Raw genomic sequence first — 27,987 nt, forward strand, 5'->3', positions numbered from 1 at the left:
ACATCTCTGCCTTGAGTTATTGATATTAATTGGAACATACATTCCAACTTGATCCTACATTGATTAAATTTATTAATTATTATTGTATTGTCTGGAGTTGTGCTTGACCACTGAAGAAGGCCACATGGCCGAAATGTGTTTGGTCAGGGTCACATAAAGTTCTGGTTTGAATTTTCAGATTTTTCAGATTTTAATCTGAACTGAGGCTATATTTGGGGCCTGTAACAGTTTTTATATTATCCTGTAATAAATACATGCATTTTGTTGTATACTGATACATATTTATGTTCTGCATTTAGTAATTTTAATATTTGGCCCTGTTATTGAGATTTCGTTAACCTTTTTGGTTCTTAATTCTTGTTTGAGTTAAGTTCTCCCCTATTTTTGTCTTTTTTAGTGTCATTACTTTCAACTCTACCCCTTGAAAACATTCATTTTGTGATCAATTATCATTAATATGTTGGCCCAATTCCATCATCAGCATCTCTTCTATTCAAGAGCACTTTTACAGATATAGTTAGACACGGAAGGAGATCTGTACACATATGCACTGCCTGTTAATGCTGCGAAAGTTTTCTGTCTGAATAGATCAATACAGGCAAAACACAAAGCAGATCCAAAGTATGCAAGTTCTTATTCATATATGAATATAAATCTGTATATTAAACAATCCCAATGGTACTCACAAAGAAAGTCCAACACAAAAGACTGTTGTAAAGCCAAAAATACTTTACATTATAGGTGTGTAACTGATATTGTTCTGGGCAGAAAAGCAAGCTTGGTGCTTGATCATGTTAAAACTATTCTTAAGAAATGTCTATTTTTAAGGCCTTCAAACAGACATAAATCACAGAACTACACCCAACTCACAAGAGCCACTCATCCTTACAGGAATGGCACTTTGCAAGGAAATTTTTCAAGCAAAACAACGTGAAAAGTACTAGAAAAGAGAAATGGAGAAATGAACGTCGGATATGAATCCACTTAGCTGCCATGACTTTAAAAAAAATTGTATCTTATTAAATAAATTGTTAAAATATTGCACTAACAGCAATGCAAGGGAAAAAACCATGGCTAGTGCTCCACACACCAGAGGCAGATCATCTGCTTGGCATAGAGAAAGTCCCAAGTTCAATCCCTACCACTTCCCATTAAGGTTCAAGTAGTAATTAATGTGAACGATCTCCCCAGAAACCACGGAAAGCCAATGCCAGTCTAAGTAGACAATACTGACTTTGATGGACAAAGGGCCTGAATCATATTGATATTGAATCAATATGAAGCAGTTTCATGTGTTTATACAAAGGAACTTTGGACTGTGTGTTGGGTACAGTGCCGCCACCACCCTCATTGCTACAAAGTGACTTTCAAAAGCAGTTTGTGGAATGGCACTGAGGTGGTCTACTTCTCCAAGAAAATGTTAGTCAGAAATTCTTCTGGAGGAACAGGAGCCCTTGAGTGAATGTTAAGTTGCTCTTTGGACCCTAGCCCATAATTTTCAGGTTTTATTCAAATTCAAACAACATCTGAAAGAAAAGAGTTGACTGATTCTGTGTATTAAGCATTTATCACCTCCTACTTCCTGTCTGCTATTTACCCACCTGCCTGGGAGGCACATTACCCCACCTTTTCCCCTGCCAGCCAGGTAAGTAGGGACGGGGGTGGTGGTGTGGCTCTCTCAAGGCCCTGCAGCAGCTGTGCCACTGTGCTGGGCCTTCCTGCCACTGCAGCCACCTTGAGGCCTCCTTGGCAAGCCATGTTGCTGACGACTCACCTTTTATTCCCACAGAGGGGCATGCGAGTGTGCCTGTGCGAGGATAAAAAGTGAGTCGTCACCAATGTCTTACCTTTTGTATATTAGAATATAAATGTTATATTCTTCCATAATTTTCTTCAGAACAGACAAATGATAATTACATCCCTTAGTCACAATACAGTATATTACAATACAGCATGAGATTAAGGATTTCAACCTAATGAGGACAGAACTGGCTAACATGCAATGCATTATTTATATTGCTGTGTTACAGAATTTTACATAATTTTTATAAAGGTTAACAGACCACAACAGTAATATACTGAGACTGATAGAGTAAAGATGGATCTCCTTGCCACCTTTGATACAGTCTTGCAATGGATTATGTATCTCATTAAGGCTGAGATTTATATCCCAACTCTGAATTGCTGTGGATGCTTTAGATAGTGAGACCTAAAAACAAAGATCTCTCTTTGAACAGCCTGTTACTTAATACAAATAATTTATATGGGTTCTCCTTGTTTTAACTCTTCCCGTCAAGGCACACAGGACTCCTCTTAGTTTAATGTTTATTCTTTATTGAAATAAACGCTAACTTTTAAAATAAAGCAAGATATAAAAATAAAGGATAATTAAAATAAAACCTATGCGTATTGAACAAGTACATGCAACAAATGTTAACTCTTAACATCTCTCAAATAAATCTAAAACAGAATTAAAGTAAGATCTACTCTGAAATGCATTGAATTTTCAATAAGCACACATACAAATATAATTTTCTCACCTAGATCTTCATGAGATTTCTCTCAGCAAAATCCTAACTCCGTATCTGGGTGGCACCTTTTATACTAATTAGCATGTGCTATCTACTAAGAAATCTAAGGTTTTTCAGATGTGACAACAGTATAAAAATAAAATTGATTTTATATTTAACAGATTGTTAGATTTTCAATCATATAACATTCTACCTATCCAATAAGAGATGCCATGTCCAGGTACAAGATAAAATGTATAAATTATTAGGTGACAGGAAAAGTTAAGCAATCAGATCATGATTGGTCCAATCTAACAAACAACCGTATGTTTACTACTGTCCACTACTTTTAATTGATTGTCAAAGATGAAAGGAACATCTATGTGGTTATATAATCTGTTAAAAAACTACATTAAAGTTCATACATACACAGTTCACTAGAATACATGCGTACAACTAGGGTATAATAGTCCCCTTAGCCTACCCTTCACTGACACTAACAGTACAATCCTAAACAGAGTTACTCTGGTCTAAGCCCGTTGATTTCAATGGGTTTAGACTGGAGTAACTCTGCTTAGGATTGCACTGTTAGTGTAAGAATGTACAACCGTAATGAATACATTCTTTTCCTGTTTATCAACACTGTCTTCCTTTTCTGTTGCTATCATCCTTGACTGGAATATTAAATTGTAGGTTTCTCAGGGCAGGGCCTGTCTTGTATTCTGTAAAATACATTGCACATTGATCGCAGGAGGCTGAAGGACCACTACTGGAATAATGGAAACATACCTTGGACAGGGATTTCTGCATAACTTGGTCTTTTGTCTGACAGAGTTGAGAGGGGTTTAGAAGCAGATATTGGTCCACTTATGGAATGTCTCTGAAAGAAACACAATTATTTCTGAGAGACAGAAATTATCTTGTTAAACTCTGTTTTAATAAACTGCAGAACAAGTTTACATACTGAATGTTAGAATCTATCTATGCTTTTTGATCCCATTCTTCCTCTGATGTCTCAGGGTAGTAGTGTAGTTTCCTAGCCAACCCCCCTACACAGGATCTTACCCAGATTTTACAAGAACTATTAAGACTGGTCCTTCATGACATTTATTTTGAGGTCTAACCAAATACACAACGACAGTCAACAAAAAAAAAATACATTTATAGATCATGAGTGAGCATTTTAATTAGTTTTCAACTACATCATCATCATCATCATCACAACCACAGCTGAATATCTGAACAGGTGACGCAAGTATGGCATCTAAAGAACATAAATGTGGTATAAACATCAGATGGGCCAGTGTAGTACAGGGGTAGGGAGCAGAACTTGGATCAGTGAGACATGGATGCAAATTCTTACTGAGACAAGAAGTCCACTGGGTCACCTCAGGCCAGTCATTTTCACTGCTTAACCCAAACATGGGGAAACCCATGTACACCACTGAGTTCTTTGGAGAAAGGGAACATGATGAACAGAATAATAAATAAGACTAATAATGCACACTTTTCCCCACAAACATTCTTTCTTGCGTCTGTGATAAATATGCTAATTTCCAGAATTTCTTCAAGCCATGCCCCACACCAACCTACCTGCATTGGAGATACTGCAGCTGCAGGAGGGGTCTTCAGAGGACTTGGGCTCAGCGGGGTACGAGGAATTGTAGTTGCAGCAGGACTAGGAACTATCAAAACAAAGTTAAACTTGCATGTTTATCTCAAAAAATTAGCGTAAAACCTGTTACGCGTTCTTTATCTGTAAAAACTACAGCACAGTCACATTGTGTCCACGTCTTAGAATTCAGAGCTATCCTCGTGTAAGGTCAATCCAGGATCAAATGACATGACTAGAAACCACTTAAGAGAATGCAAGCAAGCCACTCAATTCACCTAAACAGGCATTTTCTTAGTAAAAGATGTAATGTGCCTTTTTGATAGTCAATCCCTTTTATAATATTCAAACAGGTTTTACATCAGCATTGTGTTAAAAGCTAGAAACAAAACAAGGCACCTTAACCCACAAAAAAGCTACAATTGTGGCCTCAGACAAGATTTCTTAGATAAACAAGGCTCAGAATATTTGAATGGGAATGCCTACGAACTTCCCAAATTCCAACAAATATTAATTTCAGTACAGTGTCAGAAATCTTATCATTCAGTGTCATCCTAAATAAAGTTATATAGAGTTACTCTTAAATTAAGACCATTGTCTTCAAGAGAAGAGTGCATCTCTGCTTAGTTACAGTGCACTCCCAAGCAAAATTACTCCAATCTAACCCCTTTCATTTCAATTGACTTTCAAATGGAAGAACTTTGCAAAGGATTGCACTGTAAGTAACAACAGTAATGGACTTATTGTGTGGCTACAACTGAACAAAACATTACCTTGAGAGGCACTATCAAAGGATTTGATGAGCGTTTTTACAGTGGGTGTTGGTTCTGAAGAAGTGGATGACCTGCGACTCAACCCCATTCCTTGCCTCAGAGCAGCTAAGTCCCTTTCAACAGCATTCATGTAGTTGTAAACACGACCACGCTCTTCCTCCTGCCTGAAAATCAGAATAAGATCATCTTTAACTGTTTAGAAAATTATTCTTAATTGGCTGAGGTAACCTGGATCTTGATTCTGTGACAAAAGAGAGTGATACATTCAGAAACTCACGTCATGTTTCAAGTTTAAATCTAGAGCAAGCTGGAAATTGAAAATGTAGTTTTCAAAAAGGAGACTTATCGTGGTTTTTAGGGGGGCAGGATGACACATATTGTACTAAACTGTTAAGTGGTTGCAGACAAAATTCCTCATTGTCTAACCCAAATTAGATGCCACATTACTGGATATTCATAGGACACCTGTGAATATTCATAAGACAATTTTATATATTTGGAAAGGAAATGTTTAATTTGCACTCTGCAAATGCTTAGATATGAACATAAAACAGCCTTCCCAGGTAGTCAAAGGTTGTAGATCAAGATTCTCTAGCTAAATTTCATTGTGTGTCTGTGTGGGGGGATATATTAATGGGGAGTAGCCCACAAATTTTGTCCCTTGGATAGCATTGCCAGGGTAGACTTTGACATGGGTCAGAATAACCATAACACACATCAATTTAATGAAAGCAAGAAGTGGACTGTATGTCGTTATGTTCACTTAGGGCAAAAAGAAAAAAAAACTTGAGCCAGTGGTATCTTTAGGGAGTGGGATGGGATTAATGCTATGAAACACTGAGATCATGTATTAAATAAAGATCCCAGCCTCCACTCCACCATGTGAGACATTAAGTAATTTAACTAGAGTCACATGGGTCTCTACATGAAATGAAGACCTTGAACACCATACAATAATTCAACTAGAGAAAACATTAAGATGGGGGGTGGGGGTGTTTCTTTGTTACATTCCACCCATAAAAAAAATTCAGATGCAGCAGTATTTCTCTGCTCACTCCAGAAACATCAGAGGGGCATAAAACGATGGATTCCTACAGAGAACAGTACCACAGGGGACAATGCAGTCACTTATGTTCTCCCAGCTTTTCCAAAGCTCTTAGGGAAAAAGCAGTCTTAAAGAGGACACTATATCCAGTTTGGCTCAGCTGCACTGTGTAACCATACTGGAGTCACTCCAGCCTGCTCGAAAAGCCTTTTGAAATGGGTGTGCATGTGCAAGCATTAAGGTATGTGCATGGAAAATCAAATGTTCACAGACCTGCCTCTTGTTCCAAATCTTCTCCTACGAGCTTTTATACAATAAGTATGAGGGCAGAGCTCTATTGTCTTTTATTCTATGTTCTATTGCTACACAGAAGCTCATGCATTTTTATAGGTACTTTAGAAATCAGAAATATTATTACTGTACGAAACAATTCATAAACTCTTAGTTTCTTGATGAATAGCCTTCCAAGTTTTAAGAAGTTAATCTTGGAAAAAGATAAGCAAGCAATCCAATTTTCAGCAACATACTTGCGTGATTTTATTTCTTCCAACTCTTTTGTTAGCTTCTCATTCTTCTCTTGAGTTTCATGCAGCCTACGCTTTAGGTCCCCGATTTCTTCCTGAGCCTCAGACTTTATATCATTTGCTATGACCACAGCAGTCTGTAGATCAGCTTGGAACTGCCGCCATTCAGCAGACTCCTCCTGAAAGTACAGAGAATGTAAACATAAATTTTAAAAAGAATGTTAATTAGAAGCAGTGAGGTGCATTATGTCCAAAGGCACTTACATACCACACTCTCATGCTTATACTACTTATACCAGCAGTATTCACTCCACGATTCAAAGAGCCACATTCGCAACCACCATCACGGAAAAGAATGACATAACTACTGTATGCCTTGTGCATCAAACAAATACAATAATGTAAGATATAACTATTAATATTAAACATATAATTATAACCTTTTTAAATTACTAGATTCATTCTGAGCATTTAGGGTTGTCTCTCCCCAGCACTGCTGAACCTCAACCTGTCCTCGTGTATCTGGAGTTAAAGGAAGGAGGGCTTTTCTCTCTGCTTTCTTGCTCTCTCCTCTGAATGAGGCACAGCATCTTATGTGAGGAGCAAGATTCAGGTCCAGCAGCACAAAGACCTGAGAGCTCTGACTCTTGGAAGCTCATACCCTGGAAATCTAGTTGGTCTTTTAAGGTTCTACTGGACCTGAATTTTGCTCTTCTACTACAGGCCAACACAGCTACCCACCTGAAACTATCTTAATGTGAAAGAGCAAATCTGCCCAGGCACCTGGAGGAGAGAGCATGGTGGTCACCCTGCTGTGGCCAGCTTACTCTTTTCCTCAGTGGCTGTCATTATGGTGGTAATCTCTTTTCTATCTGGGCAGCATGCTTTCTTTCCTGCTGCCATCCAAGTAACAGGTTGAGAGAACAGAGGCTACAGAGGTGAGGGGTTATTGGAGATGATGGGCCCTTTACTAACATCCCCAGTATGATGCTTAAGGATCTGGAAGATTTGCAGTTTACCCATCCTCCAGTTGCTGTTTCAAGGTGGGAACCACAAGCCCTACAGGGCAATAGCCTTACTTACTTTCTTGCAACATGGAGTAGGTGCCACACTGGGGAACAGTGCCTAGAAGGTGGTATGTCAAAGAGCCACATATGTCTCCCGAGCCATTTATTATCACTGACATGCTATCTATTACGACTATTGCCCCTCTCCCAGCTCAAACAATGCATATGAAACTGGGTTACCTACCCTGAGCCGCCTATGCAGAGTTTTGATCTCCCTTTCCATGTCATGCTTTTGGTCTTGAAGCTTTTTTACAGTATCTGGAAAAATAAAGTCATTTTCACACAAGTCCACAATCACTAAAATACAAACACAGTAACTGGAAGCACTTTAAAAGAGAGGTATTAATAAGGCAGTACTTTAAGAAGTTCTTAATAAACAATCTTCTAAAGCTTAAATGATGCAAAACCAGATTGTTCAAAAAGGCTTTTGTACTGTAGAAAGGGGCTCTCAGATGCTTCGTTAATGAGCTGAGAACCATAGACTTCACCACTATGTTGCCTTTCGTACTACCTGTTGTCTTAAATATGTGCTCCTATGAGCTACTTGTGCTTCATGTGGTCTAATGTCAGCCCTAGAATTGCTTATGTTCTGTTTCAACATTTCTTCAACTCTGTAAGGATTCTTACTAATGCTATGTCTTTGTAAATTGTGCTTATTTACCCCATGGCATTATTTATGGAAATATCCTTGAAATTGACCGTACTATTCTCACAATGTGTAATCCGCCTTGAGTCTCAATGAGAAAGGCAGACTATAAATGACATAAATAAATAAATAAAATACCACATTCAACAAAAGGACTTGCTTCCCCTCCATTACAACCCTCAAAGACAAACTGCTACATAAAAATATCAAGCCCAAGCAAGATTTGTATATGGGGAGGCAATATCAACAAAGAAGCCATTCAAACAGGAGAGGATTATCCTATCCTTAAACTGATTTAGTATCCCTAAAAGGTTTTTCAATTCTCTCTCCTGTCCCCAAGAAATGTGCTAATAATTCTCTTTCACTGATAAATTTAATAAAAATCAAGTATTTTCACTCTAGTCCCTACAGCACTTACATTTTTAAACATAAGCAAATTATGTAAATGAAAAAATATTGTTCAGCTGAGGCTGTCCCACAGTGACTTCAGGTCTTTTTCAAATACAAGGAATAAAATCATCACATGAAAGATGCCACAGCAATTTTTTCACCTGCAACACCAAATGAATGTAACGTGGGTTTTCTCTCTGTTCACTGTTTGAAGAAAAACATGGTTTGTTTATTTTTTAAATATATATTATTTTATTAAAACAAAAAGGGAATAAAGAAAAGGGGGGTTATTTATTTATGCCTCTTATGTGGCAAACACTAGCAGAAAAATAAATGTACATCCTGCATTTCTTTTTCAAAAGAAAAACCCAAACAAGGAAGTATCACAGACAGCAAGCCGATTCCTTGGTACGAGAAAGTGCTTTTGTACTATCTTCTGCGAAGTGTCTAGTTGTTGAAGGAGAAGGTAACAGCTGGGCCACTGGAAAGGGCCTCGTTCTGCTACTACATCACAGAATGACTGGATGCTGGTTGGGCAACAGAGTAACCATTACTTTATCTAAAACGAAATTGGCGGGCCCCTGTACAGACATAAGCCACAACTGAGGCCAACAGGCGATTCACACACAGAATCCTACATACTCTGCACACTACCTAAGTGTGCAGAAAAATATGGCCTGGTGACAGCAAAATATGCTCCAGAAGAGATTCAAAGTTTGGAACAGCTGCGTGTCAGTTAAAAATTGCGGAGAGGGAGAACACATCCAAGAACGTACTGAATCCTGGATGAAGAGAATCTCAAACCCATACACCCCCAATCCTTGCAGGCTCCCAACATGACACTGTATCTAATAGTGAATGGGCTGGCCCCCATTAGGCTGATGAGAGTAGTAAAAACAGAACATCCTAGACAAACTGGGCCATGAACATACTTGGGAAGGTTCCTAGATATATGAAGAAATATGACTTACTAAATGAATTATGGGGTGAAAAAAGAAGAAAATCTTCCAAAATGGCATGAAGACCAAATATGCTCCAATGAGGGACAGATAGTTGAGAGCAGATGAGTGTCATTTAAAAGTTGGGAGCAGGAAGAGAAATGAGATTGTTCTAGTCCCTGAGAGCAGAGGATCCTAGAGGGAGTGGGATTTCCAAATAAGTCCCCCTTCCCACACTTGCTTCTGGGCCTTTTAAATTTGTCCAGACTACATTTTTCAAAAATTCTACCCATCACTATTTTTGGGCAAATGATTTCTCCAACCAAATATGCATCCTGTACCAGAAACTTGTCATGATAAATTATGCAGTTTAGTTCAAGGTCATAATATATCAGTAATGGTTGTGAAACGTATTATGAATGTGCTGGCAGTGCTTCTTTAAAAAAAAGCTGCATTTGATCAGCATTAATTGCAGGCTATTCTAATGATCTTTATAATCCATAACTTCTATAATCTACATCTTTTTGAGAAAGTTGGTTTAGATTTTCTTTCAGAACATGGCCCAAGAATGAACTGCAAAATATGCCAGGAACAACCTCAGTTTTGCTATTTCTTAATTATTTCTAAAAACTGGCTCACTAGGTAGCTGGAGCTGAAAAAAATTAAATCTGAAAGGAATAATGCTCAAGGTTACATTTTTCATTAAGTTCTCAGTGTGTACATATTTTATTGCACATATAAAACAGTTTGTACAAAATTGTAATTAATAATCTGCATGGCTAATAATACTACATAAATGACACAGACCTAATATTTATGCAAGTATATTGTAGATTTAAAAGATCGAACACCTATTCATAATGACAAAAAGCACTTATTTAAGGTTTGCTTGACAGATGGTGGAGGGGACGTGTTTAAGATTGCCATGATGATAGTTTAGAAGTTTAAGCTTCCTAGTATACAAATGCCCACCTTTAAAACCCAACTCTGCCATCTAGTGAGCTTTTTTTTTTTTTTTTAAAAAAAGATGATTCAGATTACAGTTTCCCCAAACTGCTCCTAAAGCACAGGGGGAGGAGATACTGTGCCTTCCCACCCTGTGGATGTAATCCATTACATGTGAGTGTAATGTCTGAATAGAGAATATGTACATAAAAATAATTTCTATAGGTCTGAGTACCATCATGGATATCCTATATAAAACCTGGAAATTAACTGCATAATCTGGCCCTGTGCATATACACACGAAACAAAATATTACAATCAGAGTTCAGAAAATCTGGAAAGGGAAGCATACTTAAGTTCCTCAAATATGCACAGAAAAGAGATTGGGGGAGGAAGAATATAATTACAAACTGGATTTCATGCTCCCGTTTAATATTTTTGGCATTTTGCTTAAATATCAGCATCTGATGTTATTTTCAATATTTTTCACCCAGCCTTCTCTAGTGACTCATGTCAGCTTACAGTTACATTTTTAAAAAACAGGTCATTTTCAATTTTTTTAAAAAGTATATTAACCAAGATAATTAGTAAATACCCTACCACAATAGCTCCCATAATCCTCACCTAGTTGCAACATCTACCTGAATCATTCAGCCTAACAGAGCTTCCAAAAGACTGAAAGAATGAGTACTTTCCTAATACCACCTTGTATCCGATGATGCATCTATGGAGTGATGATCTTCCTGTCCCTACTCCCGCATCCTTTCTGACCCTGGAAAGACCATTGCTAGGACTGTGGAACTCATGTGGAAGAATAGCTATAAAGGTTTGGGAGGTGCATTATGGAGGATGAAAAGGGGTAGAAGTTGCCTTTCTTCCCTCTTGAACCAGCACAGCTCTGGTTCAAGAGCATACACATGTCATGTGTAGCGCTGCCCTTGAAGATTCAGAAACTTTAGCTGGTGTAAAACACAGCATCTTGAGAAGGGGCAATTTCACTCCCTTCCACCTCCTCACAGCAGTCCTCCAACACACACACCGATATTCTTCCACACAAATTCCACAACCCCAGGAATGATTCTTTTAGGAGTCAGAAGGGGCTGGAGGACTGCAGAGGAACATGGGAAAACTCAGTGGAATTGACACATTACTGGATACAAGATGCCATCAATAAGACCATTCCACAATACCAAGGACACCTAAAAAAGCCTGAGACTGGGCAGTGGCCATTCTAACAGGATGGCATGAAAGAACTGAGCAGATGTTCATTAGAGGAGCAGAGCTGCCACATGGATTCACAATAGGAATCTGTTCTAGATCCTAACGACTTTATAGATAAGAACCAGCATTCTGAATAGACAGGCAACCCAATGCAACCATCTCTAAATAGGTGTAATATATGCATCAGGGCTTGCTCCTGATAACAAACAAGATGCTGCGTTTTACACCAGCTAAAGTTTCTGAATCTTCAAGGGCAGCGCTACATATGACATGACATGACAGAAGTTACTGTAGTGTGCATCAGCATGGGCAGATCAGTTAGTCTAATAAAAATACTACTGTCTTTGCTAAATGATGTTTGGAAAGACATTTTCTGCCAGAAGAGCCAATTGTAGCAAAGCCCCTAAACTCTTAACTAATTCTGACAGACGAACTTATCCTGTCAAGGGTGAACAACATATCACCATCTAATACATCAGCTTTTCCAACAACCATCACTGTTGTTGTCTAGATTCACTGTCAGCTTTTTCTCTCTCAGCCATGAATACAGTAGATAGACACTAGCCTAGAACAGAGATAACTACTTCTGGACACTTAGCTAGATGTCATCAGCAAACTGACGACATATACCTAGCTAGCCAGGTGTCATCAGCAAACTGATGACACCCAGCTTCAAAGCTATGGATGATTTCATTTAAATGTGTCACGTACATATTAAAGAGCACAGGCAACAGGACAGAACCCTGCAGAACACCACAGGATGAATCCCAGGTTGCTGATTCCAAGTCTACCACTGCAACCCTCTAAAAAATAGCAGAGAGTCCAGTAGCACCTTTAAGACTAACCAACTTTATTGTAGCATGAGCTTTCGAGAGCCACAGCTCTCTTTGTCAGATGCAGCTGATGAAGAGAGCTGTGGCTCTTGAAAGCTTATGCTACAATAAAGTTGGTTAGTCTTAAAGTTGCTACTGGACTCTCTGCTATTTTGCTATTGCAGACTAACACGGCTAACTCCTCTGGATCTATAACCCTCTAAAAACAATCTGAAAGGACTTAAACCAGTCTAATGTGTTCCGCTAATCCACATTCCAACTTTCAGGAGTCTCAGTAAAGCTGAATGGTCAGCTGTGATAAGGGCTGATGAGAGATCTAACATAATTAAAAAAGAAGCATGCCTTTTAGGATGCAAATGGAGATTGCAGAGCAACCAAAGCAGCATCTGTCTGATAGTCAGGTCTAAAACCAGACTGAACCACATCAAGGTCAGATAAGTCATTCAAAAAGCACTGAAGATGCTTTGCCACAACACTCACAATTATACTCCCTAAGAAAAATATTTGAGACCATCTTGTAATCAGCTGCAACCCTTTTATCAAGAGAGACAAATGACAAAGAGGACAAATGACAGCTTTTTTCAGTGACCTCAAGTCCTCTTCAAAAAGAAATCCAGCTATCTCACTGAGTCTCTATAAGACTTCATCAGCTTAAGACACCTTACCTATATAATCTGTTCCCAAACTGGCACCCAGGTTGCAGATACAATTAAGCTGGCCCAAACAGTAGCGAAGAATTGTTTCTTTGCTGCTATCAATGCTACTGCATTGACCTTCCAAGGTGCTCTATACCATGTTTTGTTGTATTTCTTTCAATGACACTTTGAATGTCTTCTGGCCCTCTTCGGTATTCCTAACTTCATACTGACCATGAAGTCAGGGTTTCTCCCAGAGAGTGGAAGAGGATGCCAAGAAGCAACCCCCTCTATTGCCTCAAAGGATGTATCTAGAGGTAACCACAAACCATTTTGAAAGGCCAGCACGTAAGATGAAAGTAGGCTACAAATTTTTGATATAAATATATGTTAATGACATGGATATAAAACTATATTTACCATTAGCACATAAGAATTTTCTCCACTATACAGAGACTATTTTTTTAGTATGGGAACCCACAGCAACATAGAAGAGTAAGTGTAGCAGCCCTCCATAAGAAAGATGCACTACTTACTCTCCAAGTCTGATATAATGAGATTGTCGTGGAGTTTTACAGCTCGATGCTGCTCTACTTCATCTTCCAATTCAAATATGGTTTCCTTCATGTCACTCCTTTCTGTTTCTTTTTCTTCCAGCTCTGCCCGAAGTTTTTCTAAAGTCATATTCAGATCCTGAATTTGCTTCTTAGCTTCTTCTTGGAAAGCTCTATATTCATCTTCTATCTATTTTTTAAAAACAATTATAACATTACTTCTATAAGCAGCACTTCCAAATGTTCCTTTACATTCCATAAAAATCTAGTTTGCAATACCAAAATATAGCTGTAAACTATCACACAAAGAATCACAGCAGTTGAATTAATGAACAGTTCCATTATATGAAGTAATTTTTACAATGATTTTTAGTCCTTTCGGAACTGTGTTTGACAATGGTATATAAATAAAAATCAAAGAGATTCACTAAAAAAAGGTTTAAAATGATGACAGAATTGATGACACTGCCCTATGGAGCTTACCTATGGCCAACAAAAAAGAGGAAATCATTAGTGTGGAAGAACATGTGCTCATTACAACTACACAAACCACATTCTCTACCAAAACAAAACCTAAGGCTTTATAAGATGTGGCTTTTAAAGAGGGATCTCAAAATGAGAAGGAAATTCACACAAATTCACAAATTTGGAGGCAGTTTAGGTATAAGGAGTGGCGTCATTTGAGGTAGGAGACCTTTGGATAGCTGAAGGAAGTAGAGTGAAGGTCATGAGTCATGTATAGGTATGTTTTCTAGCTTACCAAGGCCACGGTAAGGGTGAAGAGCTGACAGAAAATCAGTAAGGAATGTAAAGAATGGTATCACATTGTCAGAGGGATTGAGAGAGGAGAATGATTTTGGGAGCAGAGTGCTATATGGAAGTGAGGGAATCAAAATATGACAATGGAAGATCAGAGGGGAGAAAGTTGCCACAATCAAGGCAAGATATGATCAGAGTTTTCACTGGGAGATAAAGAGTCATATTTTTGTCAGGTTGTAGAAAGAGAAGTAATGTCCACTGGTGACAGACTGAATAATAGCTATGAAGGAGAAAAAAAAAGAATTAAAGATAAAGCCAATACTTTGTGCCTATTCTACAGTGAAGATTGTAATATTATCATTGCCTAAGAGAGAAAAAAATTGTAATATTTAACTAGAAACTATCCTCATAAAAGCAACTACATAATCAACATAGTCAAGCAAAGTTCTAAGTCAGTTGCTTGTATCCCTTTTCCTTTCACTGCCTCCCCCACAAAAGGTTGCAGAAGTCATGTGGAAAGAATTTCCTTTTGTTTAATTACATTTTTAAAAAATTACCTTTGCAATAGTGTCTTGCAGGCGATTGGCATCATTGCGTGTATGAGCGAGCTCCTCTTGCAGGCTACTGGCTAATGTCTCTGCTTTTTCCTTGTCAAGCCTGACACTTTCTAGTAAATCTTGTATATCCGATTTGTCACCAGAGTTGTGTATGGAATATAGTTCAGCTACCTTCTGTTTTTCATGCTCCAACTGAGCTTTCAGCCTGTTCATCTCAATCTGATCACTAGCTACTGTGGCTTTGTACTCATCCAAGGTGGCTGCTAGAGTGTTCTTGCTCTTCTGTTCTGACTCAATAATTCGTTCCATATGGTGATTCCGTTCCTTCAGTGCCCCTATCATCTCCTGGGCTTCCTTGTTATCTTGTTCTGCCATTTTCAGAGTGTTGCTCAGATGTTGCTGGACACCAAGGAGCTGCTCTCTTTCAAACCGTGCATTCTCTGCAAGGTCCATGTAACGTTGCTCTAGTTCCATATATCGCCCACTTTTCATGTCTTCATCAATAACGTAAGAAATATGATGCTCATCTAAAAGTGATCGGAAATATTCCATCTGTCGACTGAAGTGTTCTAACTTGTCACTCTGCTGGCACAAGGATTCCATAAGAATAACCTTTTCTTCTCCAAGCCTTTCATTCTCACTGTTCAATTCTTGAGTAATTTGTTGCAAGTCTGCAAGTTCCTGAAGAGTTGCTTGAAGTTCTTCAGCTGTGCTATGCTGGTTCTCTTCCATCTGATGTATCCGTTCCGTCAAACAAGCCACAGATACTTCACTGGCATTGCCACTGCTCCCTTTCCTTGATCTTTCTATACTTGGCACACCCTCGGACTCCGATGATGACGGAGCATCTAAGGCATCATCACTTGAAGTGAGCGGCTGATAAACTTCACTGCACTCACTGTCCAAATTATCCATGGAGTTACTATGTTGATTGTCCATTAATGTATTCTCATCCTGACTCAAAAGATCTTCTACTGAACCAGGGGCAGAACCTTCCACTGAGGAAGTAAGTGTGCCCCCACCATCACTGTGGTTTCCAGCTGCGATTTCAGGGCTCAAGGACTGGTAGCTAAATAGTTTCTCAGTGTTATCCAGCCTTTGCTCCAGAGAAAACCCTAAAGCATTTAACCTATCCTTCAACATTCGATTCTCATTTTTCAGCTGGTTGAGTTCTTCCCGGATGGCAGAGTTTTGTTCTTGCAACTGCAGTAACGTGGATTCTACATCAGTTGGCTGGTGGACAACAATGGGTTCTTTTTCTTCACATTTTTCATCTCCCTCATAATGATCTTCATTAAGGCCTAGCTGAGAGCGCATTTCTCTGAGCTCACTCCTCAGGTGCAAGATCTCGACATCTTTTGTTTTGGCTAAAGTCAAAAGATCTTTAACTTTTGCTTCTAGAACAGCTTTGTCACTGATTTGATTGTCTGATTTAGACTTGCTCATTCGAACATCAGAGTCTGGGTTAGTACGGCTACGAGAGCGCTTTGCAAGGATTGTATCGTTGCTTGTCTGTCCTGTTAAGGGCAGTTTTTTGTTTTGGGTCAGCCGAGAACGGTCACGAATTCTTTCCCGAGAAGAGCTAGATTCCTTATTTCCAGATGAAGTGTTACGTTTAGCTATAGAACTTGTACCTGTGTTTTTAAAACGTTAGAAAACAATTAAACTGGCATGTAATTATATGATTCTGCAATAAGCAATGTGGTTTCCAGAATTATGCTATACATTCTAATCCATATAGTTTGAAATGAGTTACTGAGAGTATGGTACACACACACATCTTACGAAAATGGAACTTAAGAATTGTATTTTTGAAGCAAGGGGAATTTTTAAATCTCATCTGAGTACATAAGCATACAACTTTGCATTTCTTCCAGTTCTAAAAACATACTATTCCACCTTAAAAACAACTATTAAGAAAGCACTATTAAGAAATACAAAACAGGTCTTTAAATGGTGGAAGAGTAAAATTATGCAACCTACCAGGTATTGTTCAGTTTCAACCATGGTCTAGAAAACTGAGGTTTGATACAGGTTCACATGTTGCTTCTACCCATCTTAGTTTTTTCTTTAGAAATAAGCATCATTTTGCCATAATATTCACCTTGACAAAGTATAGCTAGAATAAGAATCTATCATTTAAAATGAGCTTTTTATTCTAGTTCAGAGAGCAAGTCCTAAGCGGTTTCTTGGTTTGGGTGTCAATCATATCAGTTATGGTTAGCACCAAACAGAAATGGAGAGGGAGAGGCTTGTGTACAATCCTCCAAATCAAGCTATCAAAACACCAACCCATGACTGGAAGGATTATATAGACTAGGCTTTCTCAAGTTAACTGACTCTGATTAACACTATATATGGACCATCACTGTGTATGGAAAATTTTAATTTAAATGTCTTAAAGGAAATAAGGATAACAGGGGCATATACCAACATCAATTCTGTAGCGGCCCTACATAGGATAATACTTTTGAATTGTATTTTGCATTAAAAATGTATCGTTGTTTTAGTGGCACTTAGAAAGTTTAGCATAACCCCTACCTATCACTACAGATCTGTTTAAGAGGTCCCACTAAAGGTACTCAAAGAAGTAAAGACAACAGAGGTATATCGCAACGTTTTTTCAGTAGTGCCCAGGATAATGCATCCGAACCTTGAGATTTTTCAAAAAGCAGCCCCAAAACCCTTTCATTCAGAAAAGTTTTGTGAGACTTTTAACTCTTCAGCATGAAAATCATAACAAAAGGTTCAAGGAAATGGAACAGCTTTGAACTCTTGGCCAGAAGAGAATGGACGGGCACACAAGGAACAACTCAAGCTGGTTCATCTACCTTTCCCTCACAGCTACAGCCCACAAATATAGATTAGCATTGTGATCTTAGGTTTCCAATCTTTTATACACTAAGCAGCACAAATGATGAGCAATGCCTTTATTGCTGAAACATCAAAAAAGAATATATTCAAGACCATTTTTCCTTTACCTGTAATGGGTTTGGGTTTGCTCTCCAAGTTGTTCATCATGGTCCCTGTAGTGGGAGGTGCTGAGGAAGTGCAAGTACTCTTCTTTCCCTTCACACCGTTGCTCATAGTAACCCCACCAGCCATCCCAGCTAAAAGATCATCGTTGCTCTTTGTCTGGACAAGAAGATAATGTTATTTGACAGAAAGTTAAAAAAGAAGAAACTAAAAAATGTCTAAATCTCTAGTAACCAAATAAATTGATATCTCACAAATGGCCAGTTATTAAAAAGCTATAGTTCATTAACAATTTATACATGATACTAAAGACATTTTTTTAAAAGTAAAAAACAGGAAGGGTATACAGAGATTTATTTACATTAACAATACCTTTAATTGCATTGTTAAAAAAATACACCATATTTAATTTGAAGCTAGCAGGATGTTACTTCTATACAAAAAGAGTTCTGAGTCAGCTTCAGTCACAGCTCCCAACCCCCATATAGCCTGGCAAAATCCAAATGCAAACCAAAGAATTTGTGACAGCACTGGTTTTGTGATTATAGAATCATTGCTTTTGTTGCTGGATGTATCCCATTCCCAACACAAGTGATTCCTGAAAAAACTTCTTCGTATGAGTTAGTATACGAAGACAGTAAAGACTGATTGTGAGTGATAGATGAGTGATAGACCTGGCCTCTAGAGTTGGAGGTATACTGCCCATTGACACAGAGGCCTTCAAAGTTTAAAAGTCTAATGGTGCCATGAACAATATGAGCGCTCAGCATGCACTTCCTCTCCCTCCATGCAGGAGGGGGGGGGGATACTACAACAATTTTTGTTTTCCTTTTGAAAATCCAGAAACAACATGATATATCATATTCACTATATGGGAGCACTGTTCTGATATGTATTAGAATTGATTTTTTTCCCCCAGCAAAACTTTCTGGAACAATAACAATACTCTCGATATTTAATGGAAATTATAAGCATGCCCTTCCCAACTTTCCAGTACAGAGTTAGAATGATAAATTTTGCAGTGTACACCCCTAATAGGGACCAAGCAGTCATTTTCCATTAATTTGTAACACCAAATAATGAATATTGCAATATTCTTGGGATCTTTTTGATGAGTAGGAAGAGCGAGAGCTTCCCTTAATGAGTTTGTGAAAGTTTCAATGAGAACAGAATGCAGCACCTCTTGCCAGGGTTTGGGAGATATGACCATAGTCAGCCATATGTTTGAAACTCTGGCATCTTGTTTCTGGGTATACCAAAGAGCTTATCATCAAATATTCTTCAGGGAACATCTAACTTAAGTTAGCCTACCTGTTCCTTGAAAAATGGAGATCAGGATCCCACCCTAAAGAGATAGGAGGCAGGCCAAGATTTCAGGAGGGCCTTTTCTGTGGTAACCCTAACTTTATGGAACAAACTTAACTCTACCTTACCATTCACTGCAACATATTTTTAGTTAGACCTAATGTTTAATTTATTCTGAATTACATGGGGGTTTTGTTCTAGAATTTTTAGCAGTGATTTACTGATGGCATTTCAGCCATGCTTTGTTTGTAACGTGTGTCGTATTCTGTTTTAAAGTGCCATAATAAGCTTTTTAAAACTGTGTAAAAAGTGCTAATTGACAGACACTGTGCCAATAAAAATATGGAGGCTTTTAACTCATTCCATCAGAAACACACTTTTTTCTTTCTACTGTAATTGTGCAATGCCATCTTTACTAGTGTAGCCCTTTATCTGTACGGAAAGATTTTTAAAAGTCTTGTTTGTTTTTTAATTGCATTACAGAGTCAGACAGCTGAAAACGTCTCACTTCTTGTCTATTGAGGAAAGGATGCATGATATCTACTAAAAACGAATGGTTCATAAAGTCTACATAAAGTAAACTACACATACTTTGATGATTTCTGATTGTGGCTTGTCTAGTAAAATTGACAGTTTGTGCTAGCAAATCCAAGCTAGTTAAATATTTCTGCCAATTGTCTGCATTGCTACCACACCTAATATGTAGAATATGCTAAGCAGGTTAATTATAGATGTACTATGTAGGTAATAACTGCATTACTGAGCCAAATAGGTCAAGTTGTAAAAACTGTAGTATGATTCAGCCTGGAAAAATCTACACTGAAAGCATTTAATTAACATTAGTCATGCTTCAGGTTGGAGTTTCAAATGCTAAATCTATTGAAAGAGCTCAAGAACCTCTCTCTCTCTCACTGTATATACACACTCTGCCTTCTGAACTGCCTCCACCCCCCTACTCCTAACAGCAGGGAATCAGTTCTCAGGAACCAAAGAAAGTAACTTTTGCGAAGCAGATAGTAATAAGTAGAGAGACACAGTAAGGCATATCTTAGGTGTGGAACATAGTTTCTTTCTAAATTCAAAGATGAGAAGCAAAAACATCTATGAACTCAAATCCTGTCCTAAAGAAAGCAACTATTTATTTTCTATCTTGCACAGAACGCTTCTAATCCAGATTACTACTTCCACATCCAGTCAAACAGGTTTCTCCAGACTGAAGTGAACACCAGCATATTACAGAAAACAAGAAGAGCTTACGACAGGGCAGGCAGAATTGGCTGAAAGTTTATATAAGAAGTAGAACCAGTAAGTGAAAACTGCTTTTGCATCTGTTTCGTTTGGCCTCTCAGTTTCCTGTGTTTCATCTCAGGCCTTTCTGGCTGCATTCAGATGTCATGAACAAATCAGCAGTTCTCATGCTCATGCACTCCCTCTCTCTTGTGCACCATTTATTCTTATTACAGTTTAATCTTGTCCTTCCTCCAAGGCACTCATGGTAGTGTAGACAGCCCTGCCCCCAGCCTGTGAGGTAGATTAAACTGTGATGGAGTAACAGGCCCAAGGTGAACTTCACAGTAATATAATTTAATTCATTTTTAATTTATTATATTTATATTCCGCCCTCCCCACTTTCGCAGGCTCAGGGCGGATAACAAATACAAACACCATTAAAACATTTAAAAACATTAAATAATACATTTAAAAACATTTAATATTACAGTTCATGCTGCATAGTGGTTCGTACATGCCTCTGTGTTCGCATAGGGGCGATGGTTTAACCCCCCCTTCACGGGGGGGGGGCACTGCCCGGCATCAGCCATATGCCTGGCGGAATAGCTCTGTCTTACAGGCCCGGCGAAATGCAAGCAAATCTTGCTGGGCCCTTGTCTTGCAAGACAGAGCATTCCACCAGGTTGGGCCCAGGACCGAAAAGGCCCTGGCCCTGGTCGACGCCAGGCAGGCCTCCCTAGGGCCAGGGACACTTAAAAGATGTTTTCCACCAGAGCGGAGAGTCCTCCGGGGCTCATATGGTGAGAGACGGTCCCTCAGATACGTCGGTCCCAGTCCACGTAGGGCTTTGTAGGTTAACACCAAAACCTTGAACCTCATTCGGTACTCCACTGGCAGCCAATGCAGCTGGCGTAGCACCGGTGTAATATGCTCCCACACCGGTGCTCCAGCAATGACCCGCGCTGCTGCATTCTGTACCAGCTGTAACCGCCGGATCAGGCCCATGGGAAGCCCAGCGTAGAGCGCGTTACAGTAATCCAACCTAGAGGTGACCATTGCTTGGACCACTGTAGTCAAGTCACGGGGAGACAAATAAGGGGCAAGCTAGGATTTGAACCAAGGTGTCCTCACCTGTATGACACTCTAACCATTATACTGCACTGACTATAGTTCAGAAATAACATCAATTTATTGTGATGTCAGAACCGGCACTTTAACAAACTACAGATTGTTTCTTACCTACAAACCAGGACTATAAATCATGAATTAATCCTGATTTAGAATTTTGGTTTGTAGACAAGAAACAAGCCACAATTTATTAAAATGCCTAATTCAGATGTCACAACGAATTGTTAGTTCTAATCCAAGAAATCTTTAACCTGAGCAAGGCACATGAGGGGAGGATAGAGACTTCTTGCCATTTCCCCATCATTACTACAGCCATGGTATGAACTAAACCTAATTGCTAGACTAGGTATCAAAGTTCATCCACATGTTACAGAAATATGAATAAATATCAGTTTCTCAAATGACACTCAAGTTCATTAAAACTTATCTCCAGTATTTTTGAAAAATAGCAATATGCAAGAACTAAACTACAAAGAGCCCCTATTAAAGCAGTAAACATGACAAAGAATCAAACCATTGTTAGCATGACTTACAAATATCCCTCCTGCAAGGGAATACCTATGTAAGCTTCATGAGTTTGCCATTCCACAGCTAGCATTATGAGAGAGGACTAAGATGAGTCACCTTCCAATATAGATTAAAACCAAGCTCAGACCCCACCAATGAAACCATCTCAACTGCTTCTTTTTAAGAGGAAAATATCCAGACTGTCAAAATTGACTGATGGGTACCTGATGCTGCCTGCCATCCAGGTACAAAAGAAAAAAACAAGACAATGTATACCTGAAGCTGGCCAAACCGCCTTAAGGATGCATCATAACCCTTCTTATGTTAGCAAGACAGCTGGAAACTATTAAATAAGCATTACAAACATCCTAGTCAGCTCCTATGTGAAGGGTTACTAATTTTACAATATCAACTCACATCTACACTACACCTTTGCAGTAGACAGCTGAATATTATCTTTGCACCAATATGCAAATACTCCACCATGTATCAGTATGTTATGTAATCATGCCTCCAATGTCTGCAGAAACAAGGCACCATGTCCTAAGCCCTCTCCTCCCACAATGCAGTTAAATAGAAACACTAAGAAATAAACTTTTACCTATCACATGACAACTTGTACTTGATAAGATGCAAAATGGAGGTGATATTTTACAAGAGGTGGATAAAGAATCTTACATGATTTTATTGACAGAGTAGGCATATTTCTACTTTTCACACAAAGTGGAGAAAGCACAGCACTAGCAATGTAACAGCTCAAGCATTACAAATAACTCAAAAAACGACTTAACTAATAATGATTAAATTCTTCGTCAATCTGCATTCACATGCCTTAGGTAACAGTGTAGGTTCTGGTTTTGACCCCATCCCTTCAGTTTTTAAAGTCAGAGATAGTTGTTATGATGTAAGAGTGGAGGTTGGTTGCCTTACAAATGTACTAATATGTAATGAAAGGTCTGTACAGAATGAAGGCCACCATTACAGGGGAATACTTGCAGCATGACATCCTATCGTAAAACATACAAAAACGATTAATGCATAATGGCTGTATTTTTGACTTTAGCACATATATGTGTTACAACATTTAGATCCTATGCCTGTTTTTTTTCCCCCATCGCTATGCTCTAATTTATCCAACAGGTGTACAATTTAAAATCTAATTATAGAAAAAAAATTACCTTCAATAATGGTGCTGCTGTCCCAGTTTTTGAAAGCTTTGCTACTACAGATACTGCAGAACCGTTTTCTGGTTTAACTTTTTCTACTGTCTGTATTTTACTTATCCCTGGGACTCTGGCCGCTGAACCAACAGTCCGGCTTGCTTTCTTCATTCTTGGCTACCTGCTTGCTAGGCATTTACAAATCAGTCTGGAATGAAAAAAATGAACCAAATATTACAAATAACACTTGACATTTCTACAGCACAGTATCCTTGGAACCTACAATGTAAGCTCCATACCACAAATCTCCCACAATTCCATCCTTTGCGTACAAGCTCAATAAACAACATTTCATTTCTGATATAAATAGACCATATCACAATCATGGGCTTGCAGCCTGTTTGTGGGCACTGGAAAAGCATGCCTAGTTTTTCTCTTGCCCAACTTTTGGGTCATGTATTTCCAAGACCGTGTTTCATGCTTCTTAAACTGTTTCTTGCTCAGGCCATTTGGTTAAGAGTCTGTGAGAAAGTTTAACAGTTAAATCATTACAAGAAGGCTAGGATTCTGCCATTGCCCTTGGCAAGGCAAACACTTTCCTTTGTAATCTGGGGCCAAGTTTTCACACCTATGCTTATATCATTTCCCAACTGCATTTGCAATTATTTAATGTAAATATGTAATTAGTTCAAGATAAGCAGTGATCATTTTTTCCAATGAGGCATTTATTCACTAGGGTAAAATATGAACAGGACAAACCAAAGTTAGAAGAGGATTATGAAACCTAATTATGTATCTACAGTACTGGATATGGAAGGACAAAAATGAGGATCATTACTCACTTTTCTTAAGGGTAGAGAATTTCTAAACTAAGGCTGCGTAAAATTATCAAAAAGTAACATATTTAGAAGCCCTGTGCCACCTTAGAGACTAAAGGTTTAGTTTTAGTGGGTTGTAAGGAGACAGCAGAACCTCTTTTGTTGGCTTCTGAGCCCGCTGCCTCCCAGAGGTAAGAAAAGGAAAACAGATAGTTTTTGCATTCAGTCTTCCTCCTATTCTTTGCCCCAGTGGCAGATCTGCTCATTCCATCAGAATGTCACATATCCACTGTGAGAGGAGGGCAAAGGCTCAGCTTGGACAAGTCCTCTGGCCCAGCCAAGCCCCAGAGGTGTGGGAAGAAATGGTTGTAGCCTACATTTACTGCCTATGTCATAGCTTAGCCTCTGCAGTAGTACTCATAGCAGAACTGGGGCTTGGCTCACTCCTACAAGGAATGGTGTGGAGGTACCAGGTCACTTCATATACCCAACACTGCTAGTGGAACCTAATGGTGTAGGGTTCCTAGGAAAACAGGGCTTTCTTTTCAATGAAGTAAACAATGGGCTAGCATGGATACTGTTTACCATTATTATTTGAAGAAAAACTTAGTACCTTTGTAAAAAGTTGGTCCATTCCCAATAAGAAGAATACAGCAAGAATTCAAAAGACCACACATACATCATGGCTTTCAGGGACTGCCTTCCCACTACAGTTGCTTACAGGGCTTAGAGATTCAATGTGGCATGTGGAACTGCAGCCAGAAAGGGAAATCAGCAGAAATTCCCCACCTGTTACAGAAGTTGCAGAGCAATTTGCTCAAAAAGTGTAGAACCATTTCTGCTGATTCTGCTTTATGGCAGCAACCCTGCATGCCACATTCCATGTTGTTCCCAAAGGTCCCTCTCCCTCAACCCAGGAGCAGCTTTTCAGAAACCATGCACTGGTAGGAAAAGGTAGCACTCCCCCCCTTCTGTGAACTTGCTTCATATGCAGTTCATATAAAGGTAAAGTGGATCCAAAAGGTTGATGTAAGTTTGTAAGAGGGTACCTCTTCAAAAAGTTTGAGAACCAATGATCTATACAAATGAATAAACACACACAAATCTGATAATAAGAATGGCAATGTTCAGTAAACAGTGGAAGAATACTTCACTCTCCTAGGACACATTTTTGTTTATCTGAACATCAGCAAATAATCAAGACGAATATATTGTCACCCAGTACAGGTATTAGATCAGCTTAGGAAAGTGAGGAAGATTGTATTATCTGTTACTGCAGAGGTTATATACATTTCATTATATATGTTTGCAAAGAAATAGCACACTGCACCATTTATTTGATAGTTATCTGGCATCATCATTCACATTTTTTCTCTCTATACTCAAAAAGATTGGAAATTTTATGAATGTCTGCCATAGGAGGACAACGTGTCATGCATCGGATTTAAGGAGACTGCAATCCAAGAAAGCTTACGCTGCATTAAGTCTTACTGGTCATTCATGTGCCACAAAATTCCTTTTTAAGTTTTTGTTATATCTAACATAGCTACCACACTGGAATAAAGTATTTTTAATACTTGAAAAAAGCAGTTCATATATAAAAATAGCCTAGTAAAACAAAAAGGAAATGAACTGAAAATTGCCCAACCACCGTAAACATAATACAATGCTGAATTTGTACAAAATCAAAACATGAAGTACAGTATTAGTCTGGGGTGCACTTCACTTCAGTATTGTTCACACAAAAATTTGTACGTGCTAAAATTTTTATGCAAAAGAAGGATCATGTTCAGCAAATGCCATAAGCTCCCTGCCATAGAACCTCTTGGTACAATACAAACATAGTCAAAGAACACATATTTTTATACATCTCAGGGCTGTCAGAAGCCATTTCCCCTCAACACCCAAGACAGCATGATTCGTGTATCCTCGTATAGGATGCTGCTGTGTCATGCTGGAGGGGTAATGACTATGTCAGTTTAGTGGCATTTTCTACAATACTGAATCTTATTTGGGAGAAAGAGTTTTCTAATTCTTCCTAAATCTAGAGATTGATTAGAACTTTCACTTCAAGACAGACATTTTCAGTGTAGTGCAACTTTTGGCAAGTAACTCAGAAAGTAAAATGAGAGCTTCAGCCTTAAGTCTAGCCATCAATCCCATTACATTATTTAACGACTGAAAAGTAAAGGTAAAAACCTGAATTAAAATGTGAAAGCACCACAGCATGCTGTCTTGCAACTATGACCCTCCAATATTTTTAATACACCATGACTCAATTCAAGTGTCACGTTCTCCAAACTCTATGCTGTGCGCTCACGCTGTCCCTCCTCTCCTTGCACGTGCAGATTCCTTCCTTCCACCCTTTCCTGCTTGATCTTACCTAGTTTGCTATGAACCCCAAATTATGCTTAATGGTAGCCATAGTGTGTTCTCAAAACATTATTTGAAATGGGCTGCAAACTTTGGCTTGTGGGCAATTTGTTATCAGATAGGTCAAATCTGGAAAGGAAGGTGAAAATTCATATAAGAGAGACCGGAAAGAAAGATGTAAACCCAAAGCATGTTGCCAATCCCTAAACCATGCTTCAGAAATGAAAGAATGTGAACTGAACAAGTATCACGTGTTTGGAGTATAATGTTTTAAGAGAGAACCACTGCAGCTCATTTACTTCCAGGAGCTAGACAGAGCAAGTATATCACCACCATTCTGAAGTCACTCTATAGGCTACTCATTGGTTACCAGGCTCAATTCAAAGTCATGACTATTACAATCAAAGCCCTTCATGGCTCAGGCGCCTCATGTCTGCGAAACCGCCTTTCTCCTTGTTCTACCATGGCAGCTTTGCTCATCTGAACAGGGTCTTCTGCAGATATTACCCTGCAGTTGAGCTAAATCAACAATTGCAGGAACATGTATTGTGTCTGTGGTAGCCAATACCTTGTAAAATGGCCTACTTGAGGAGGTTAGAAAAGCTCGCACTATCCCAGTTTACCACAAACTATACAAGACTGAATTATTCAGGAGGGCTGTCTACTCATAGTATAGGGCTGTATCATAAGAAATAGCTCAAAGAGATACCTTGGTAAGGGACAGGGAATATAAACTAGGCTATTGAGTACTGTCTGTTGATGTATATCTGCTCCTACTGGGTAGTCCAAGGTTGCTAAAGATGTCATGTTAATTACTTATGCTTTAATTCAGAATGGTTTTCAGCTATGTGTTCAACTCATTGCTATTTTTCAAATTTGCTGTTTCCATACGCTTTTAGAGCTGTTTTCACTGAATGTCCTGTTGACTATATTGTATTTTTGCTCTGTGAATGTCATAAAATCATAGGGTTGGAAGGGACCTCTAGGGTCATCTAGTTAACCCCCTGCAAAATGCAGGAAAATCCCAAATACCTCCCCCACCCACATACACAGTGACCCTTATTCCATGCCCAGAAGATGGCAAAACTCCATCAGAATCCCTAGCCAAACCGGCCAGGGGAAATTTGCTACCTGACCACAAGGTTGCAACTGGCCTTACCCTGGGCATTTAAGAAGGGACCATGAGAACTAAGCACTGATGTTTGTTTTAGCCCATTTTTCCAGCCTGTCAAGATCACCCTGTATCCTGACGCTGTCTTCTACCGTATTTGCTATCCCTCCCAATTTAGGATCATCTGCAAATTTAATAAGCATTCCCTCTATTCCTTCATCTAAATCATTTATTAAAATGTTGAACAGTACAGGTCCCAGGACCGATCCCTGAGGCATTCCACTTGTCACTCTTCTCCAAGAGGATGAAGAACCATTAACAAGCACTCTTTGGGTATGATCTGTCAACCAATTACAGATCCACCTAACAG

General features: G+C 38.8%; 1 protein-coding gene across 1 annotated transcript in view; it reads right to left on the reverse strand.

The window, feature by feature from the left end:
* Window positions 1-27,987, reverse strand: part of SPECC1L (sperm antigen with calponin homology and coiled-coil domains 1 like) — a 58,573-nt gene that overhangs the window by 23,529 nt on the left and 7,057 nt on the right. Inside the window, exons 2-10 of the mRNA XM_054996216.1 lie at window positions 23,334-23,523; window positions 17,991-18,144; window positions 15,010-16,643; window positions 13,676-13,883; window positions 7,716-7,789; window positions 6,468-6,643; window positions 4,896-5,059; window positions 4,104-4,195; window positions 3,300-3,390 (exon numbers count right to left, since the gene is read on the reverse strand). Of these exons, the coding sequence (XP_054852191.1) occupies window positions 3,300-3,390; window positions 4,104-4,195; window positions 4,896-5,059; window positions 6,468-6,643; window positions 7,716-7,789; window positions 13,676-13,883; window positions 15,010-16,643; window positions 17,991-18,144; window positions 23,334-23,486 (2,746 nt within the window). The 5' untranslated portion in view covers window positions 23,487-23,523. The remainder of the gene's footprint in view (window positions 1-3,299; window positions 3,391-4,103; window positions 4,196-4,895; window positions 5,060-6,467; window positions 6,644-7,715; window positions 7,790-13,675; window positions 13,884-15,009; window positions 16,644-17,990; window positions 18,145-23,333; window positions 23,524-27,987) is intronic.

The sequence above is a fragment of the Eublepharis macularius genome, chromosome 13 (assembly GCF_028583425.1).
Source record: "Eublepharis macularius isolate TG4126 chromosome 13, MPM_Emac_v1.0, whole genome shotgun sequence".
Classification (NCBI taxonomy): Eukaryota; Metazoa; Chordata; class Lepidosauria; order Squamata; family Eublepharidae; genus Eublepharis; species Eublepharis macularius.